This window comes from Corapipo altera, unplaced genomic scaffold (assembly GCF_003945725.1).
Source record: "Corapipo altera isolate COAL_440 unplaced genomic scaffold, ASM394572v1 1, whole genome shotgun sequence".
NCBI lineage: Eukaryota > Metazoa > Chordata > Aves > Passeriformes > Pipridae > Corapipo > Corapipo altera.
The window spans coordinates 32444388-32465547 of record NW_020884873.1 but is presented as its reverse complement, the minus strand read 5'-3'; the positions used below and the strand labels follow the sequence as shown (position 1 = coordinate 32465547).

Below are 21160 nucleotides of genomic sequence, written 5' to 3'. Positions count from 1 at the left end.
GTTGCCAATCTGCAGCAACTCTCAACCCTATGGACATGCAAACGGTGCTTGTTCCTATGTTCAGAGCTCCTTGTATGTAGCCAGCTGGGCAGTGATAATGGCATGAGTGTTTCATTGTGGAGGCTTCAATATATGTGGCCTTTTGCAGTGCAGCAACATTGGATATGACAGTCATGCCGTTCTGGATGAGATCTTATCTTGTTCTCCACTTCCTTCCCATCAAAGCTAAGTGATCTATAGCCATAGGTTTGCCATTCCCTTCAGCAGGGACTGTTATATGGACCCTCAGTTCCTAGGCACCATGTACTCCCCTGCTGACATAAAACAGGTTTCAGGAGCTGCAAACCCTGTCTTGGGCATCCAGTAACACATTTGAAACCATGAATCAGCTTCTTCCCACACAGAGTTAAATTCCAAATCAGTCAAATTTCCAGCAGCACTTTTAGCATAGCCACTGTCAAACAAGGTGAAACTAGTCTGACTTGGGAAAAATTCTTGGCACAAAACATCATAAGTGCCTGTAGGCGTGCAAGTGCTCCCACACCGTATTGTTAATAGTAATAACTTGTAATACATTGCCCTTTACACAGGATGCACTTCCTACTACACATATTTTTCTTAGTTTTGGGAATTCACAGACTAGCATATATATATATATATACACACACACACACTCTTGTTAAATTATTTAACCCTCACATGAAGACTGCATAAAAACATATTGAGTAGTTTAAACTTATCCTGAACATGACTAATATAAGCAGGTAAAGCCAAAGAATAAGGGAAATAGAAAGCAAGAAAGTATTATAGAGGAGAGTGAAGCTTTGATTCTTTCTGATCCAGATTGATGTACTGCATCAGGAAGGCTTATAATCACCATTCTCTTATTTATCATTAATAAGTGGGCATTCCTCCCAGAGCAAGTTATTTGCTTTGGAATTGCTTTTTGTTTTGTATTCGCTGTGTTAGCTCAGGTGAATTTAGGTGTTCCTAGCTTAAGGTTTCCAAGATAAATTTTCTTCCTAAAATAAATATTTTGATGCTTCACAGTAATTATTATTTAATCTTACAATGTATTTGAAGAGATCTATCAGTCATATTCCATGCCCAGGCAATAATAACGTACAAGCAAACTACTGAATCTGACTCACTGACAGGAAAGTTAAAGCCTCTGGGTTTTATCACTTGGAGAAGACAAAGCTCTCTACTTAAGAGACGTCTTGGGTGTAGGATTGCAGGACTCTTCACTATGATGTCAGGTCTGCTAAAGCCTTTCCACCAAAACAAGGGAACTTTATTCTTAAAATTCCTCAAGAAATACACGCATATTATGTCCTCTTTGAGTTATGACATACCTCAATAATAAGTAGCACATGCCAGAGAAAAGTTCATTCTAAACCCCTGATAAGTGTATTTGGTATAAATGACATTGCAAAAATGGAAACGTACCTCATCCCCATGCATATTAGCAACATACTTGAACTCTGGAATGCCAATCTTATGATGGGTTGGAAACCTTCCCAGAACAAGAACCCACAGGTCTCTACCTTTAAGAGGGGAAGGGGAAAAGACATTTTTTAAACAAGTATAAAATCATACAAACCTTAGAAGAAAAAGAATAAAAAGAATTGGTCATTAAGGCCACCATACAATTTCTCATATTTCATTGGTGCCCAGTCAGTCCTATATATAACATATCCAAGCAGACTGTGGAGTGCTTTTATTCTATGAATATATGCCACATTAGCTATAGGAACAAATACACTTTGCCTTCTGAGCAAGTATGTAGTGAACCCTGCAATTTCTACAGCATTTAGCCAGTAGTAGAAAGGAAGGCTTTTTTTTGGTAATAAACGTATTTCAAATCAAATTTAGCAAACAAGATCGCTCTTTCCGACAAAATATTACACTATAAGGCTTTTCTGAAGTTTATATAGTAGTTTTCATTATCACAAAGAAAGAATATCTGTTTTTGTACTAAAGACAACACAAAAAAGTTAAACACAGTCATGCATTACTGCTCAGAAAACAGGAGGTACCAGGAAGAGCTGTATCAGAGACATATTCCAAAAATATCAGCAGGGAAGAAATTAAGAGCTATGGAAAGAGTATTAGTTAGGACCACTAATGCTACACAGGAAGCTGAACTTTAAGTAACAAAATAAACAAACATACATACATTTTGGAAGTCCTCAGTGGGGGGGTACTTTTTGTTGTTATTTTTAGCAATACTGTGGCATTTCAGACCTCATCTGCAAAACTCTGTTTCCCACTGGTCTGTTCATTGAGGTGGAAAACTCAAGTTTCAGTAGATGGCAGCAATGAAACTGGACCAGTTTTTTGATAATAGCAGTCACAGCCTATAGATTGCTAATGCCCAGAGTTTTCATGCATGCTACCTGTCCCCAGCTCTCACACAGGGCTAGCTGGGACCCGTGAGCTGTCTGAGACAAGTCCAGCCATCGCTGCTACTTACAAGAAAGAAGAACATAGGTGCTGCTATAGGCAGTACTATAAAAAGCATTACTTCGTAAATCTTTGTGGATCATCAAATCTGCAGTAAACAAGCTCTGGAGCATATAAATTTCCCATTCCTCAACCCATGACCTCCATGGTCATGCACATGCCACAGCACTCTTGTTTTCTTTTCCAGCTGTGTGACTCACAGCAGTTATACCACAAAGGTCATGGTTTCAGGAATGGGACAAAAAAATTGCAGAGGACTGAAAGAACACTGCAAGATGCACAGAAACAATTATAAGAGGTAAACCTGAAGACAGTGGTTCCCAAATTAAATTCTTACTTAACAGGTTTAATCAGTCTCAGCTTACGAGATGGCACTGAGAGCTGACAGATTCAACAAGGAGTGATCACAGGATCCCCTGATTTTACGGTTACTCTAGAAGACATTGGTGTTCAACCCTTGTAACCATATGCTATGCACAAAGCTGTGAGATGCTGCTACTGACTCTTTCATTAAAGGACAATGTGAGAAAGCAATCCATATTTTTAAAAATAATTTTGTGGTAAGTGATCTGGCAAGGAATCTAGTTGTTTGGCTTTGTTGCATGCAGAGTCACTGTTACATAAACAAAAAAAAAAAAAAAAAGACAAAAGCTTGACTTTTGTAAGCTTAGACAAGTTACAGAGTGGAGAACCCAGAGACACTAGCTTTCAAGCACATCCTGCTTCAAAAAGGAGAGCAAAAGAACATCTAATCCCTACCACCCTAGTCCTTCTCCCTTCCAAAACCTCTACAGGTCCCCTCCAACCTCAACTATTTTGCAATTCTGTGAAAATACATGACAAGTTTTGCTGCAGTAGTATATATTTGGAACTGAAAACAATCTAGTTGTGAAAAACATATGCTGCCGTTAGTCATAATCAAGCATGGACAACAATTTCAATTTAATTTCCACCTCTGCAATGTGTCCTTCTCTCCATGGTTGTATCCTGCAAAGAATTACCAAGGAAGGCCTTCCAGAGTGCTCCTATGAGTCTTTGTCCATATGCCCTCTAAGCCATTCCTCCCAGCTCCCATTCCCTCTACTGGAAGGAAATTTCAGACATCGCTCCTTGGTTCCAGCGTGTCAGTTGCCATGTGGACTGCTGCACCAAGCAGAACAAACCTGCTTACAGTTGAGACTGCAGCCTTCTCGCCACATTCCAAACCTAGAGTTGACTTCTGTGAACCTAAACGTGCAGCTTCCCCAGTGAGGGGTTCATCAGACCGAGCTGCAGTGCCCAAGAGCACATCCAACATCTAAAAGTCAGCAGTGAAATTATCAGATTAATGTAACAAAGGACTTACATTGGAGACCTGATGGTCCCAGTTCTCCCCCAGATAAAGATAGATACAGCTAAATTGTAACACACAAGGTTTCCTACAGAGGAAACCTATGCCTTCAATAAGATTATAAATTCATTCAGGTCTGAAACTGCCCATTATCAGCATGAGTATCAAGCACACAGGGTTTCAAAATATCTCAGAGCCAACAGGTTTAGTGAATTACATGTAAAAAGACTTTTCAGAGCAAGTGCCAAATAAAAGCATTACTTTCCTCAAATCCTTGACAGTTTCCTGCACAAGCAAAAAGCAGTGACTTAGAAGGTGAGATGACTTAATGCCCTGAGCCTGCACTAAAACAACAAGAGTCCAAGTACAAGTAAAATGCTCTAGATGTTTCCATCATTTGAGACTTTTTACAAATAATATTTTATTCTGTTTTCAAATTTTAAAAAAGTACTTCTAATGGCTTGCCATGAGCAATGCTCATTCCTGCTGCTCTCACTGTGAAATTGCCCTCATGGGAAACACAAGGAAGAGCTAAGTATAGACTAACATTAAGTACTGATGTAAATTGGTCTTTCCAGCATTAGTATTTAGACTGTTTATAGTTTGTGTGAGGGCCATCTAAATGATAAACACTCCCATGAACTGAGATACCAATTATTTCCTGGCATTTCCAGTTTGTAAGAGGTATTAAACCTCCCACTAACAATTAAAATAAATTCCTAGGTCTGCTCAGCCTGCAGTACTGGATAGTGTACCTATGAGGAATGATGTAAGATTTCTTTCCATATGGCAGTAATTAACTGCATATAAAAAGATTCAGCATATGGATGGTTTCCTTTAATCAGTAAAGCCTAGATAACTCTGGGTTTGTACCTGAGGTGAACAACTAAGCTTCCTCTCATGCTCTGAATCAACTGAACATATAAAAAAACCCCATTCCTCACTGCCAAATTGCCAAACTAGAACTGACATCAACTAATTAGTAAACTATATCAAAGGTATGTTTCTAACTGTGTGTCTCAGGACAAGTAACAAGACTTGTTTTGGAACAGAGCCAGACCACACAGCTTCTAGTAGAATGAGCAGTCTTTTTAACTTTTCAAAATGTTTCCTAGCATTGCCACAGTTCACAGCATAGTATCAGACATTATAACTAATCAAACTAATGACCTCAAAAAACCATACTTTTGAGATTACATACAAGGCACAACAATTTACTTTGCTTTCTATTTCACATCCTCTTCCTTAAAACTTACTAATTTTTAACCTTACTTATGCCACATTCAGCACAAACTCTACAGGTCAAGTGGCATATTATCAGGGTGGTCTGCACACTATTCAGAAAGACGGGACTCCAAGCTGTAGGGAAGGTCACTTTAGAAGTAAGAAAAGAAGATAGAGATGTAAAATAAAAAGTTCAAAGAACTTAAAAGCGTTCTCATTATTCTTCAGATTGTTACTGGCTATTGATATTTCAGCAGTCTCGAGAACTCACACTATCGGGCCTTCATTCTATTGTGCTTCACACAAACTCTTAAAATGTTTGTGATCCCCAAAGTACACCACCAAAGCACTGCAAATAAGAAGGGGGATAAGACAGACAAGATTCTATTCAATGAGAAGATGAGAGGGTGGTGGCTATGCCTTAGGCATAGCTTGTGTTAATCCTGCTCAATTCCAGTATAAATAGAAGAGCTTCAGCCTAGATTCTATGATGAGAACACCAAGTAACAGCAGTGAAATAAAAACACACCAGCTGATTTTTACAACAGCTTTCACTGCAAAAGCAACCTCTACATAATTATGGTTTGACAGGAGAAACAATGCAAATAACTAGAATCTGCATTACTTATGCAAAAATATCGTGGGGAGATGGGATGGCTTGAGAGTCACTCCTTGGTAAATTCTTCTGTAGATACACCACAATTTCCACATAATCTCTCACACACTCTTTAATCCACTTTAACTATGCATACTAATATTGAAAACATTTCCCTAACTGCATTTGGCAACACATTCTGCTGTGTGTTTTGATACTCCACCCTCACTTGCTACCTGTAACACTAGTGTAAATCTATGTTCATTGTTACCATGCAAGATACTAAGGCATTTTACAGTTTTCTTTTTGCTGCAGAACTGTATCAGAGTATCTTCCCAGTTGCATCTGACATCTATTTTCTGAGATTAAGTCAAACTATGTTCATTAATACAACAAAAATTCCTTATCTTGCAGGAAGAGAAAAAAAAAAAAATCAATCCCAGCTTTATCACTTATAACTTTTAAATCACATTCACGGTAAATCTTTTCCCTTGCTAACATAAACCATTGTTTGCCTTTTAATTTTTCTGATCTGTACTTGTGTTCCCTGCAGAGCTCAGTACTGCCAACATGTAACATAGGCATACAATTGCTTCCTATGTGCACACACATAGGCAAGAAGATGGAAATAGAGACATTAAATTCTCCTGTACTTCCAAGCTTCAACAGAAAGGCAAAGTATTTGCTTCTCCATGATAACAGCAGGGCAACACTGTCTTCCAGCAAAACACTAGCACAGCTAATGGAGGACTTCAGGAGTAATTCCCTTCTGCTAAGCAAGCACCAGCAGCATCCATGCCCTGAGGCACGCTGATTTGTCATCATCGATTCAGGATAGAAAATCTAAAGCCATTTTGGAACTTGTTTTCTGCAAGGGGACTGCCCAAGAGCACACATGGCTTGCTCCAGTTTCTAACAGAATTTGAGGTACCAGTACATTTGAGTTTAATCCAGCCAGACTTTTGAGCAAAGCCTTCTCAATATAAGCTACACACTCGAACCTGGGACAAACATCTATGAACAACTGTAGTACATCAGATTCTTTTGAGCATTTATCCTCAATTTCACTGTACCATGTTATCAAGGTCCACTGAGACAGAGTGGATTATCTAAAGATTTGGCCTATAGTAGCATTAACATTAGTAATGAACAAAGTTGATATCCCAAGAAGATCTAGGACACTTTAAGAAAGTTTTCAAGGTATTTGAAAGGATTAAAAAGATACAGATCCATCACATACGTCAACCAGGCAAATGTGGCAATATTCAGCATGGTGCTTAGATAAGCAGAAAAAAGCCAAAAGAACTCAAGGTAACATTAGGCTGTGGGTCTACCACAGCCACTGCTTAAGGAATACGTGGGAAGAGACCAGAAGTATTATTACAGACTTAAAGCTCTTTCTCCCAAGGCAAAAAATAAATAGAAGTAACAATTTCCCACTGTTCAATAAGCCCCTATCTACTCCCAGAGATTATACCAGCCAATCCAATTTAGAGTCAGCTCTTTAAAAAACACCAGATACTGTTTATTTGTATCCAAAGCACTTGAGAAGGGAAGGGAGTCAAAAGAGTTCATGGTTCACATGCTTGCTTATCTTCCTAAAAGTTTACAAATCTTTTGTTGATTAGGACATCCATAGCTGCTTTGGACACTGTCATAGGACTTGCATCTTATGAGAACAGCAACTCTTTCTGTCCTAGGTACATGTGACTCATCACTGTACCATTTCCAGTTTTCATAATCAAGCTGAGCACAAAATTATGAAATTTTTATACACAAAACTATGAAAAATTGCTAATGCAGAGAACAGTCTCTACAATAGCAACTTATAGATTATTAGAACAAAAATGAAGAAATAAAAATAAATTTGTAAAAGCCAAACAAAAACAAGGCAGAGGGAATACTGTTTTCAAATTAATATATACTAACCTTATTCAGTATTGCTCACGGAGACGATGAAAACACCACAGATACACAGAACAGACACCTAGAATTAGTCTGAACAGGCTTTCCCCCCTGTTTACACTAACTGGTTTCATATTTACTTCCAGAAACCAAACAGATTATTTTTCCTTTTCACTCTTGTTTCCATTACCACAGGGGTTTTAAACCTAGTTCTAAAAATGTGTACTTTATTTTCTGAGACAGCTGTGAAACTGGTAGGCATCTAGTAATTTTCAGGAAAGCTATAGTATATATAAAACAAATAAATCTTACCCATTCACAGTAGTACCATTGGACCATCATGAATAAAGTGATTGCTTACAACACAAGCCAGGCACAAGAAGGGTGGTCGTTCGTTTTCAATTGTGATTTATCTGATTCAAGAGGTTTTTTGGCCTACCCTTTTGCCACCAGAGGCAGAGGAGGTCAAAACTATTTCAGCCATGTAAAGGCAAGAGAGGGAGTAGAAAACCAACTACAGGTTGTTGCTCATATGTGGTTGAGAAGTTACTAGAGCACTTTGAGGGTTTCAGTGCATTGCAGTGCCTCATTAATAGACTTGCTATGCCTACCCCATAATATTTGAGATCTGCAAAGGATTTTTGTTTGCCCCACGAATAGGAAGCTCAAAACAATGCACATCTCAATGTTGACAAGCAGAATTCTACATATTTAGACAGTGAGTAGCTTCCCCCTTCCCCACTAATTTTTTTCAACCTGTTGGAGGGGGGAAAAAACAGAGGACAGACTAACTTTTTAAAAATTATCCAGTCTCTGTCACAATCATCTATTTCTGTCTTAGTTAACTAACAAACTACATTAGCTTGACCAGTTGTTTCCCGTTTCTCTCTCCAAACCAGTAGCAAAATGCCTCTATAGAAATATTAGTGACTGGCTTCTAGAAAAAGTAACAAAGACACAATGCAACAACTAAAATTCAGGCAGTGTCACTACCTAAAAACAGAGGAAGGCAGTCCTTAGTCTCTTGAACAAGCATGTTCTCGTGGTGTTTATTTCTTCTTGGGATTTTGAGATCAGCATAATGCAGTTGTGTATCAAAGTAAGTTTTGTACTTTGACCTATTTTAGGTACCTCGATCAGGGAATATGCTTTGTCGGAAACATCCAGGCTGCACATTGCTAGAAGTACATACCAGGGAAGTGCCTGCCTTATTCCTAGAATTTTCTCTAGCTGTTCTTTGGAAAAAAGGGTACTGAACCAGACTAGACTTTTAAATTGATACAGTAGGACTATATTTCTTACTGAGAACATAGTAAACTTTTATTTTAGCTTTAGGATAAGTGTTACTTTTTTAGATCTGCTCAAGCTCTGTTTAAATGCCCCAGGTAACTGCAAGACCCATTGATGCAGAAAACATTGACTAGGGACAAAGCAGAAATGTAATTCAACTGTCCTAACTGTGAGCTCAGCATGCTACATAGCAGCTACAGTCATTTAATTAAACAACTCTTAACTGCCATGGTCTGACCTTTCCCATAAAAAGTAAGTCCGAGATCTCAAACTGCAGAATCATCTGCTTAGAAGCATCCTCTAACCTCTTTCTCACATCTGAGCCACTGCATAGCTTATAAGAGTGACTGTGCCAGAAGTGGAACAGTTTACAGGAAGGGTATTCTCTCAGCTGGGAGGCGAACAGACCTAGAGCCAGTCCTATGCATTATTTGCTTCTGTAGTTCATAAAATTAATCTTCTAATTAATAAAAAGTTCAGGAAGCAGAACTTTCAGGAAGTTCAGAAATCACACGCACATCCAGATTTCATTCAAAGAAAAATCTCTCTCTTACACAAAATCATGCACAGAACAATTGCCTAATGAACAAACCCTTCAGGGTAAGAAGGCACATCTTGCCCATCAACTAATTGATGTATTATAAGTAGGTCTCCATGTACATATGTGAACTAGCTGAACTCAATATGCCATACCATAGTAAATTAACTGGGTAGCCCTGAGAATAAGCAACACTGGTAGCTCCAAGGATCTAGAGCCAGAGGTCCTAGGCAGAAACGCCATTCAGAAGGGACACTCTTCCCCTTTTGTGGGAAGTGAATAGAGAGCTACTAGAAACACTATTCTACAAAAAGCCTCATCCTCTGAAGGGAGGTAGGAGGGATGTGTTACTGTGCTCTCCTCAAGCTAGAAGGAGAATGTAGACATTCACCAGCTGGGTCAAACTGAGGCATAGGATAAGAGTTTAATTTCTATAAGTAAGTTTGTGATCAGGATCATACTTAATTTACATGCCTAAAAATTTATGCTCTATGCTCCAAAACACAGAATCCTACAAGAAATGAGGGGAGGAAAACATTAATTTACATCAATTGTGTATCACTGTTAGTATCCTAAGATTTGTCTTTTAGCTGGTTTAGAAACAAGCAATCAAACGTCCCAAACACAAAATCTCTTACATACTTACTTTCTCAACACCAGAAAAGGATATGGCAACAGACAAGAATCTAACTGCATCCCCCAGCTGCAATCACTGATTCTATGTCACACAAACTCCAGAGCATTGCTAACTTCAGTTGTGAATTACAATATCCAGTTATCAATTCTCTCTACTTCTAAACAAACATGGAAAGCTGTAAAGCCTTGCTGAGGGGAAACAGGATGGCTGCAGGCTTAAGATCTTTATATCTCTCAAGAAAAGTTTGACAGATATATTCTGCAACTAGACAACAACAAAGAAAGGGGTAGAAAGTAAGGAGGAGGACAGATTTTTTTCTCGCAAGACTGGTTTTAAATAAATGCTCCTCACACAAACAGTGGAGTATTTCTAAATAGATCATATCTTCCCATTTTGAAGTTACAACATAAAGATTTCAGTACTAGATAACAGTTTATATATGAGAAATGTTTGATCTATGTTGCTCGGATAGGTTCCCTTCACACAGTTGTTTGACTTTATTTATTTATTTAGGCTGGGACAGAAATGTCTGACATGCCACATTTCCCAGGAAAAAAAACCCAAACCAAAACTAAAAAAATCCAAACCAACCAAAATCAAATCTTTCCCACAAAATTTTCTGCAAGAAGCGTATTCAAGTAGCAGAGAACATAGAAGGCAAGAAAAAAAATGATTGACCAATTCACAGCAAGCATAAAGAAGACTTAAACAAATTATTCTGCTTCCACTGCAAGGGAATACAAATGTGTTTAGAGTCAGTGACTGCACCTGCAAGAATAATATCTTAACTTGTCAACCTTTTAAACATCTGATGCTGACCAAACCACACATTTTTTAAAAATGATTTGAGTAAAAAGCATTGCCATACTGACAGGAAAGCAATGTTAATCTAGTTATCATCAGACAAAATACTGGTATTTGGCTATTGGAGGACTGATTGCACACAAACTACCTGTGTCACATTACTTGAGTCAAAGAGCTAGAGGATGTAGTCAGATGATATACTAAACAATATTTTACCTTTTAAAGAACTTTTAGCTTCAGTTAGGACAAATAAGCTTAGAATTTGAAGCTAATATAGTAACGGTGAGTTCTATTTATACACGGGATTTAGAGCAAAGCTCAGTTGGGAGCTGAAAACTTTTAAAAATCCAGGCTAATACTTTTTGGTTTTAAAGTCATGATTTAGCTTTGACTAGACAAAACCTGAAGGAGCCAAAACTCCTCCTCTTTTTTTTTCCTCTTCCCATCACAGTGACTCACATAATATGCTGCAAATGGAGTTTACAAGGCTGTTAAGATCAAGCCCATCCATGAAGCCAAACCTTTTCAATAATAAAACGAACACGTAAACCTACCTAGAATCTTGTTAACATACATTTATATGCCACAAGTACTACCAAAGACTAACAAAAATGGTTATGAGGAAAGACACCAAAAAGAGCAAGTGGCATATAACAGGAAAAAAATTTCAGAAGAGGAGCAGGCAAGCATGGGTAAAAGTTTAACTACCATGGTAAGTTTTAAATGATTTTTATATGAAACTCTGGACTGGAGCCAAGCAACTTTAGTATGATTTGCACAAGGCCTTTGGAATGGAAAATGTCTCATTCATTCTTGTTTCTAAAAATAAGCATTGAAAAGCCTCAAACCTTATATTATCTATACACGCCACTCTTGTATGATGAGCCTGATTCACAGTACTAAGGAAATTTGTGGGGTGGGAGATGAGGAAGCAAGGGAAGAGTAGACATTATCAAAGATTGGAGACAGGAGGAAAGCCATCTGCAGCAATCAAATGGCACAAAAAGAAGGTAACGCTTCTACACAAATATACCTCACATCACATAACCATGGAAAAAGATAACTGTAATATTGTTTTTAAAGACATCACATTCCCTGTGAATTTTTCTCTAAACAACTTGTTTATTTTCCAGACAAAAAGAATCCTCTCTATCGCATTTGATTTCATTCTTTTAAAAAACACTGGTACTAGTATTTAGTTTAATCACAGGTAACACTGAGAAACTTACCTCAAACTACACTGGCATGTATATAACCTTCTCATTCTGTTTTGCAGAGTGTCAGAATCCCTGAAACTAACCTGATAATAATTCCAGTAGAGTACAAACATCTTATGGATACATATTTCAGCTTTGTTTTCTCCAGCAAGAAAACTTGTTTTCTAGTATTTTAAACAAAGTAAAAACATCCAGAATATAAGTGTCTTTAATTTAAATTCAATAAAATTTACAATGCGCTTTACTATTGATGGTAGTAACCCAGGCTTCTTCCATATTGTGTCACAATAAGTAAAATAAGTTCCTAATTTTTCCCAGGTAGACATAATTTTTCCACTACATACCCAGACTATTAATATATATATGAGACAAATACAATACCTAGTCTTCTATTATTAAATATTTTCCCTGGAGGGCAGTGAACCTGAAGTTAGCACTCCCCTGTTCAACAGCCACCCATAAACCCCTAAAGGTATCAATCATGCTGTATCAGAAGAGTCAGGAGATTTAAATTGGTCCCTGGCACATCTTGGGGACACGTTCCATTGATGTTTGTGCAGAATGATGTCATGGACAGGTTAATTCCCTAGGTTCTCTATTAACTGCATTACCAGGCACATGATTCCTCCAGCACTACCCGAGTCCTGATCCCTAGCATGCCCTTTTGCTGAAGTCACAGTTGCTTATCAGATCAAAACCTGGGCAAGCACCATTCCCTTCTGTTTTCCACAGAGGAAAACCCACGAATGCAGGCAAGAAGGAGACATAAGGAGACATAATGAGTTCCAAGGGCACCTCTTTGGAGTCACTGGGAAATCTGGCCTGCTGGGAGCTCCGCTGAGAACACCCTCCCTGTAGTACATACATCTGTGCACTCAGCCATGGGCAAGTCCTCCAGGAACTTTAAAACCCACACCAACCATACACACACCCCCTGCATGTTTCAGCCTCTCCGCTTATAGAGCAGGGGTAGCAGAATGCTAATAAGTGATATTCACTAATTCACAAAATAAAGAAAACTAAAAAAATCAAAGTTAGCAAAGTGCTTAAGATTGATGGACGGAATGTGCCAGGTCAAGGGCAATAGAGAGAACAATTGAATACTAAGCATCAGAACAGGATGACTAAACCACACAGTTCTCACCTAAATAAGCTTTCAGGACAGTTTTTTGCAAGATATTTCTGAGAATTTCTAGTGGAACCAGAATTAAATCTAGTCAGTTTGTTTTAGTTTTTGACTCTCCAATTAGGAATCTGCCAGAGATGTCAATCTATGAAATCAACTTTGAAACTTCACTAGGTAAGTGACATAACTTTTTGTTCAGTGAGGAGAATCTGGCCTAAGGATGTTTACAATTGTTCCAAGTTGACTGGAATTCCAAAAATGCAGACTGGCCTCCAGAAAATCTAGATCTAAACCAGCCTATAATTGGCATGCCATCACTTTATCTGAGTCCAGAGAGTATTTGAAAAGAATTTTTAAAGAGTGTGGATCTACTATGAAAGTCACTTGGCTCTTTCAAGAGTTGCTTGTCTTTGTCCTCCTAAGGTCATCAGGTCTGTTAGAATCCTTAAGTCTGCTTCCCACCACCTTCATTTTCTTTTCAAAGGATAACAACAGCACTGTATCTTGAACATCGAAAAGCCACAGATCACATGCATACATCAAATACTTTCTTTTTGCTAATGGACTCTTAAGATTTGCTTGCTGAAGAGTCAGTCTGTTTTTCACTGGAGTGGCATTAGGCAGGACAGGTCAATATGATTACACCAGGTCACATTCTCCAGATTGATGTAGCTCTGCAGCTTCCTCTATTATTATACAGAGCACATACCATTCTGAGATTGGACATATTAGAAAACAGAACTCCTGCCAAAGATCTTTTATGAGTTTATTCAACAACACACCTGAAACAATATAAAAGAATTAAGATATTTTCTGGGCCACCACACATCTCTGCCTACTGGCCGCTAAGACCATATCAAGTCTCTCACAAACATGCAGATCGCCTACAAATCTTGAGGGATCTGAGGATGCTCACTAAATTAGAACAAAAACATAACACTCAGTTTTGTCAGCCAATGGGCTACATCTTTTTAAGCTTTTTTCCCCTCTTGTTTAAGGATAATAGCTTAGCAGAGAAGATGCATAATTAAATATCATAGCTTCCAAATGTGCAAACCTGGAGACTGAACAGGCCAATGCCAGTCTCGAACACATTCTTCCCAGTAATCTGTCAGAGGGGAATTTCTATATGGTGATGCAAACCATCACAAAACAGACTGGGCTTTTTTTAGTTTGCATTCCATTGAGGATCTTGGTACTGATTTTGCTGCGTACATTGCTGTCTACATACATCAAATAAAACCACTTTGTAAATTTCACCTAAAATTTATCAATGACAAATCATACTTGACTGCTTAGGTTTTATGCAGAAATGACTGGCTTAGTGGGAAAGAGGAAACCGTCCTATCTCTTTAGTCTTGACCTTAGCAAGGCTTTCAACAGAATCACAGGGTCAGTTGGATTGGACCTCCAGAGGTCACCTGGTCCAACCCCCCTGCTCAAGCAGGGCCTGCTACACCCAGGACTGCCCAGGACTGTGTCTAGACAGCTTCTGAATATCTCCAAGGATGGAGACCTCATGACTTCCCTGAGCAGCATGTTCCAGTGCCTAGTCACCCTCACAGTACCTTCGAAAGCAAGACGGGAACATATGGAATAAAGGAGTAGACTACAGTAAGGTCACAAGCTGGCTGAACTGAGCAGCTGGTGGTTCAAGAGACAGCAAATCATTAGCAACATTCCTCAACGGTCAATACTGAAGCTGATACTGTTTAATATCTTTAGGAGGGCCAGGGCTACCATTCAGAGGGGTCTTGGCAAGTTGTAGGAATTTCTCAAAAGAAAGCTCATTAAGTTTGACAAATGTAAATGCAAAATCCTGCACCTGGAATGAAAGAACCCCATATTTGGATCATGAACCCAAGAAAATAACCCCATGCTTGTACAGGTTGCAGATTGGCTAGGTGGCAGCTGTGCAGCCTAGAGGCTGCAGGATGTGGCATCAATGTCTAGGTAGACAAGATAAATGTGAGTCATTAATGTGTTCTCACAGCAGAAAAAAACATCTGTGTGTTGGGGTGGGTGCATCAGCAAGAACTGAAACCAGTATCTTGAGAGAAATTAATATTCCCCTCCACTCATCATTATTAAAGCTACATCTGGAGCACCATGCCCTGCTATGAATTCCTGGACACAAGAGAGACAACACCACATCGGAGGAAGTCCAGCAGAGTGCCACTGAGATGATCACATTGCATCTGAGAAGAGGTTGGGGCAGGTCAGTTTGTTTAGTCTGGATACAACTACAATCTTCCAATAAATAAAGGGACATTATAGAGAGACAGAGACAAACCTTCAGAGGCACACAGCAAAAGGACAGTTAACATTACTCATAGCAAGGGAAATTCTAATCAGAAGAAAGAAAACATCTGCACAACAAAGGTAATTGACCACTGGATCAGGCACTCAGAGACTCTTTAGAATCTCCACCTTTGCAGATATTCAGAACTTGAGTGGAGAGGGCCTTGAGCATCATAATCTAACTTTCAAATTGGCCTTGCTTTGAATAGGAGCTCAGACTAGATGGGCCCCAGACCTAAACTGTAGGATTCTGCAAGAAGACTCTACAGCCTGGTAGAGCTCTGTGTCTACACACAGAATCGTAGTCAAACATTCTTCATAATCCATATCTAGATGGTAGAATAAAATACTAGATTATTAGATAAAATTGTAGTAAGCCCTAGATTAACAAATAATATGGGAACAGTAGCCATTTATGATAACAGTAAAATTATGTCTGTTGGCTTTATAGACACTATTTTGATCCATGGGATTTTGTATTCATCATCAAGAATTTCCATAACAGGAATGTCAATTTATTACATTGCATTGATCTCAGTTTTATGCTATTGATAACGACAAGTGGAAATTAATTTAAACAAGTACATTTTGCTATCACGATTTAATGCTAATTGGCAGAGACAACACTAGTAAAGTAAGTGCATGCACATAGTCTTGTTTGTGTCAGCTTAACTGAAAAAAGAAGAATAGAACTTCAGCCCATTGACCAAAATAGAAACTTCATTTTCACCAAAATTAAATAACCACTGTTGTCATAAAACTTCATTTCTTTTAGTAAAAAAAAAAATTAGACCCTAATTCAGTACCATCCTCTGCCACATTCCAGGGGACTCTGAAGGCACATTTCTTAACACAGGTAGAAATCTCTTAACATTTACAATGAGATAAAAGAGAAGCACTGAACGTTTTTCACTACCATTCTGCTTTACATGGCACTGAAAAACTTTCCACTGCCCACCTATTCCATTCAGGAAAACACTGCAAGCACACAGTCATGAATCATGGCATGTAGCTGGCAGAACAAGGAAAGCCCACACAATTCTCCTCTCACTAAGTTTGGCAAAGCAGTAGGCAATATATCAAAATCTGAATGATGTTTCAGTGCATTGCTCAATCAAAAGCAAGAGATGATGAATTTCCAGTTTCCATCCTGATGAAACAAAGACGAGTTGAACTCTTCATGTTATCAACTTTAATGTATCTAGATATGTAAAAGCCAGAGTTTCAATCTCTCAGGTTGGATGAAAGGTTTTTTCCTACCTGCAAGAAGATAAGCCAGCAGAGTTCCTGGCAGAAAAGTCAGGATCTAGTCCTATCATCAGAATGTTAGCTAAGTTCCCTTAAGGTAGGAAAATGAGGATGTGGATAATTGGTAGTTTGTACTGGAGGCAACTATACTTACAGGAACTAGCCTTCTCTTGTGTGCATGAATAACACAATCCAATCTAATTCTGCCTTTGATGAAACTTTACATTCCTTGTCTACTACGATGTACATGGTAAAACAAAGAAGGAAGTAGGAAAAGGAAATACTAGCATTCATCATGATTATCTACCAAGTAGAATACAGATTTATTTTTTTTTTAAACTCAAGCACAGATTTGATAATAGAAGTTACAACTGTCTCCTTCCAGTGGTATGAAATGGGATTAGAGGAACAGATGATATTTCTAAAGAAGGAATTCTCTATCTAGTTTTATACCTCTTACCAAAGTAACTTAGTTTCCTGAACTGGAATCTACTAAAGTGTTTTTTATTTGCTAACAAAACAGCAATTTTTCTAGTATCTTTAAAAAAAATAGTAAATTCTTACCCCTCCAATAAATTTATGGTAAGAAAGTACCAATCATAGAGAGATAAAATCAAACATATATATAAGGCCAGAAAGGTGATCATTGATTTCAGTACATTTTCCTGTAGGGTTTGAGACTGAAGTCCCATTCTTCATCTAAAGCACAGAGCCTTGCATCAGTATGGAATTTGAAATCCTTTTTCTAGTCAGTCCAGATTTACTGGAATAATACAGATGAAGTTAAAAACCAAACAAACAAAAAAAGAAGGTATTTTTAACAAAACCACAAGTTAGAAAACACAGAGTTATTGCAGTCCCACGTAGAACAGGCACTTGGCAAATGGGTCCCACACATTTTAAACTCCTTAAAGACAGCCCTCTTTCTGAAATTGCCACTTAGGAGGTTTCCAATTCTCAAAGACATATAGGTGTTGGGAGAACTTTTACCCCGATAACACGTATGACTCTTCAGCCAGAGTGTGTTATTCACGCTTAAGGAAGAGGAAGAGGAAACTTCACAGAAATTTGTTAGAGCAGCCCCGCCGCCAGCAAGCGCCCACGAAACGCTACCGCAGCCACCTCTACCCTCACTTGTCCCAATTTAATTAAAACAAAAAGCCTTCTCTCCCCTCTCCGCTCCCCCCGCCTTACCTTCCACCGATCGCCCGATGCTGTGCAAGTGGGTGAGGGAGGGGTACTCGGCGTGAACCCCCTTCAGGTACTTCTCCAGCTCCTCAGCATGGTGGTACTTGAAATCCAGCGTGGCCGCCACAGAAACCAAGCAGAGGATGCCCACCACGTCCTAGAAAGAAAGGGATGAACCGAACAGCGCTGGATGAGCCTCCCTCCGCGGGATTGTCGCAGCGGCAGCAAAGCCGAGATAGCGACAAGCCCGCGGAGGGAGCCCTCCCGCCTGCCCTCGCAGGGAGCAGGTGCCTCCCCGCCCTACCCCGGCGGCCGCCCGCATGGTGCCGCCGCTCCTCCACAACTGCAGCCCCACACCGGGCGGGGGACACCATCCCCCGCCGCCGGCCTCGCCCTGCCCCTGACTGACACGGGCCCCATCCATTCAGGTCCCCCCGGCCCGCCCCAGGGCCGGGGAGAGGGGAGACATCCCTCTCCTTGTCCCCTCCCTCCTTCCCGCCCCGCCAAAAGCTCTCACCTGCGCGGGGCGCGACTCCAGTCCAGCGCCGCGGCGGGCGGCGCAGCCCTCGCTGTTGTCCTCTGTTGGTCAATCCCTCATGGGTTTTTCTCGTTTTTCTTACCAGAGGGTTAAAAAAAAAAAGCAAACAACAAACCAAACCCAAAACCGTCCAGGGGCGCAAAAGTTCGCATTTTGATTTTGGGTCGTGTTTTGATTCAGAAGAAGGGTTGTTAAAATAAATCTCCTCAGCCCCTGTGTGTTCCTGGGCTGTGATCAGACAGCAGCAGACAAAACCTTCTGCATGCATAGGGACTCGTGAGAGAATTTATCTGCAAATCCAACAAAATCTGTGCCTAGCGGTTTTTGTTGTTTTGTTTTCCGATGAGTTTTTAATAGGGTTGTATTCACTTACTGAAAGGACTGGATTCTATCTACAGAATTAAATACCTTTCTTCGTTCTGCACTAACCACATTGCCCTGGGGATATCTCAGTCTTGGGATTCACCACAAAGACTTTTTCATCACCTTTTATTGTCTTTAAGATTGAAAAGGGCTAAGAGAAAGAAAGTGAAACTGGCCTCCAGCAACAAAAACTAAGAGAGTGTTTATGTTTATTTCAAAATATAAACGTGGATATAGCTGAGTGTTAGAGTGTAACTGTTGTAAATGCTGTATAATTTTTATTACAAAAAAAATTATAACCAGCAGTGGGATTTCATCTGCCTTCTTCTGAAGTTTATTGTACTGGTCAATGTCAGAAAAGGATGTTGAAGGAAGTGAAGGTATGAGCCAATCCCAAATAACAAGTCCTGCATTCCAAATAGAAGACACTGTGTTAATAAAAGTTCTTACTAAACAAAAAGTTACCATTAAATTAAAAAGTACCATTTTTTTTACCCAAAAGCTTTAAGAAAAAAATCTTGAAACTATATTTTAATACAAGTATATGTAGTATCCCAATGTAGGAGAAACATATATATGTGAAAATGGAAGATATCCACACCCAGGCCCTTCTTAGTTCATGGGAGGGACTTACATATCATATATGACATGGGATGTATCCAAAGTACAAGGCTACTTGGTTAAAAGAGATATATAATGCTATATTTCTGTTGAACAGTGTTCCTTCTAGCATGGCATTCTAGGGGAGGGGAACAGATCCAGAGCCTTTCTCCCATAAACTGACTTCACCGTGTCTTAACTCTTATAATTTGACAAGACTTTCTCTCTCTTATCATTAAAGAAAATTCTTGAAAGACCTAAATATGGATGTCTTTTACCTTCTTTATTAAAAAAAAAAATGTTGATAGTTGATTTTGATTAGAGTTACCTGCTGTGTGGAATGGAAGAAAAATTGTGGGGTTACACTGCAAACGTGTCTGCTGAGAAGCAGGAGGAAGGAGTCAATATGTGAACTTCATGTTTGAATTTGTTCAACTTAAATATACATATTTATATGCTTCTTGAAAGATGACCGAGAGACACCACTTGAATAAGCAGGGAAGAAAATAGGTGGTAGTCCAACATAAACGTACTTGGAAACCTTCCCGAGATAATCACATGAAATCAGAGAACTCTGACTCCAAGGCAGAGTAGGGTGTTGGCAACACAGCAAAAATCACAGGGAGTATAAAATCTTAATCTCAGTGAAATGACTAAATTCACGTTTGACACTAGATAATCACACGGCGTTATCTCATTTGGAAATTGCATCACCCTTTAATGTAGCCAGGATAGTCATCGTTAAATGAGAGTATTATTGCATTTAGGAGTGTTCAAAATGATAGATTGTTTCCATTTCAGGTGATGCGAGTTAAGGCAAGTCTGCCTGTTTGGCAATATTTGAGTAACATGTGACTGAATAAAAATTTTTCTTTTTTTCTTTTTTCTTTTTTTTTTCCCAGTCTGTATAGAACTCAGATACCTACTGCATTTGAATCACTTTTCAGAAGGTCAGTTTAAGCAAACATGGACCAGTAATATCCTGGTATACGCATTTGTGGGTAAAAATCAGTACCAAAGACCAAATCCTGCCTGAAACCAAGTCAGTGATAAATCTTTCACTAGCATCAGAAGTTCAAAATCAGGAACTACCTGTCTAAAACTGATTGCAGTTGTTCTCAGCACTGCAGCGGGCAATGATCCCTATGAGGAAGTGGCATAAACAGAGAAGTCAAGGTCTCTTGCTGTAAGCAACATTAGTCTCCTCTCAGTGTCATTCTGGATCGTCCATTCAAAAGTATTCAACAAGTAACTATCAAAGTTAGCACCCGAGCACGGGGTTTGTAGAGAAAAAGTTGCAAACTTTTGCGTGAACTTCGCACCGGCGAATCTCAGCAGAGAGCTTCTTGGGAACTCATCCGAGTGGTGTGATGATGTGAGTAGCTGCGTTGCCCTCTAGTGACAGGTACAAAAATTCCTACAGCAAGCAATAGGTACGAACAATTCTTCAAGCAATAGGTAGCACCGTAAGACGGACACTTCACGGACACACATTTGAAATAGGTATCAGCAGTATAAGAATCTTGTGGAAGCTTTTGTGACTTTGGAGAGACATTCACTGAGCCGGTCATGGAATTTGAAATCTTAATTGTTTCGTCGTTGTTCAAACAGGATTCCTGTACTTTCTGAAGATTAGTAAGAAAAAAATGAGTTCACCACATTATAACTGAAGCATCAGAATATTTTTGGCAAGAAATACAAAGAGATCACCAAAAAGGATTAAGTTTTTTAAGGATCACTGCTGCTATTAAAACTGTCTCTTCTGGAATCATGTTCCAGCTATATAGAGA

General features: G+C 39.1%; 1 protein-coding gene across 1 annotated transcript in view; it reads right to left on the bottom strand.

Moving 5' to 3' along the window:
• Positions 1-18258, bottom strand: part of CPM (carboxypeptidase M) — a 30508-nt gene extending 12250 nt beyond the window's left edge. The window contains exons 1-3 of the mRNA XM_027655289.1: positions 18174-18258; positions 17876-18026; positions 1450-1547 (exon numbers count right to left, since the gene is read on the bottom strand). Of these exons, the coding sequence (XP_027511090.1) occupies positions 1450-1547; positions 17876-18026; positions 18174-18191 (267 nt within the window). The 5' untranslated portion in view covers positions 18192-18258. The remainder of the gene's footprint in view (positions 1-1449; positions 1548-17875; positions 18027-18173) is intronic.
• Positions 18259-21160: the final 2902 nt, after the last annotated feature.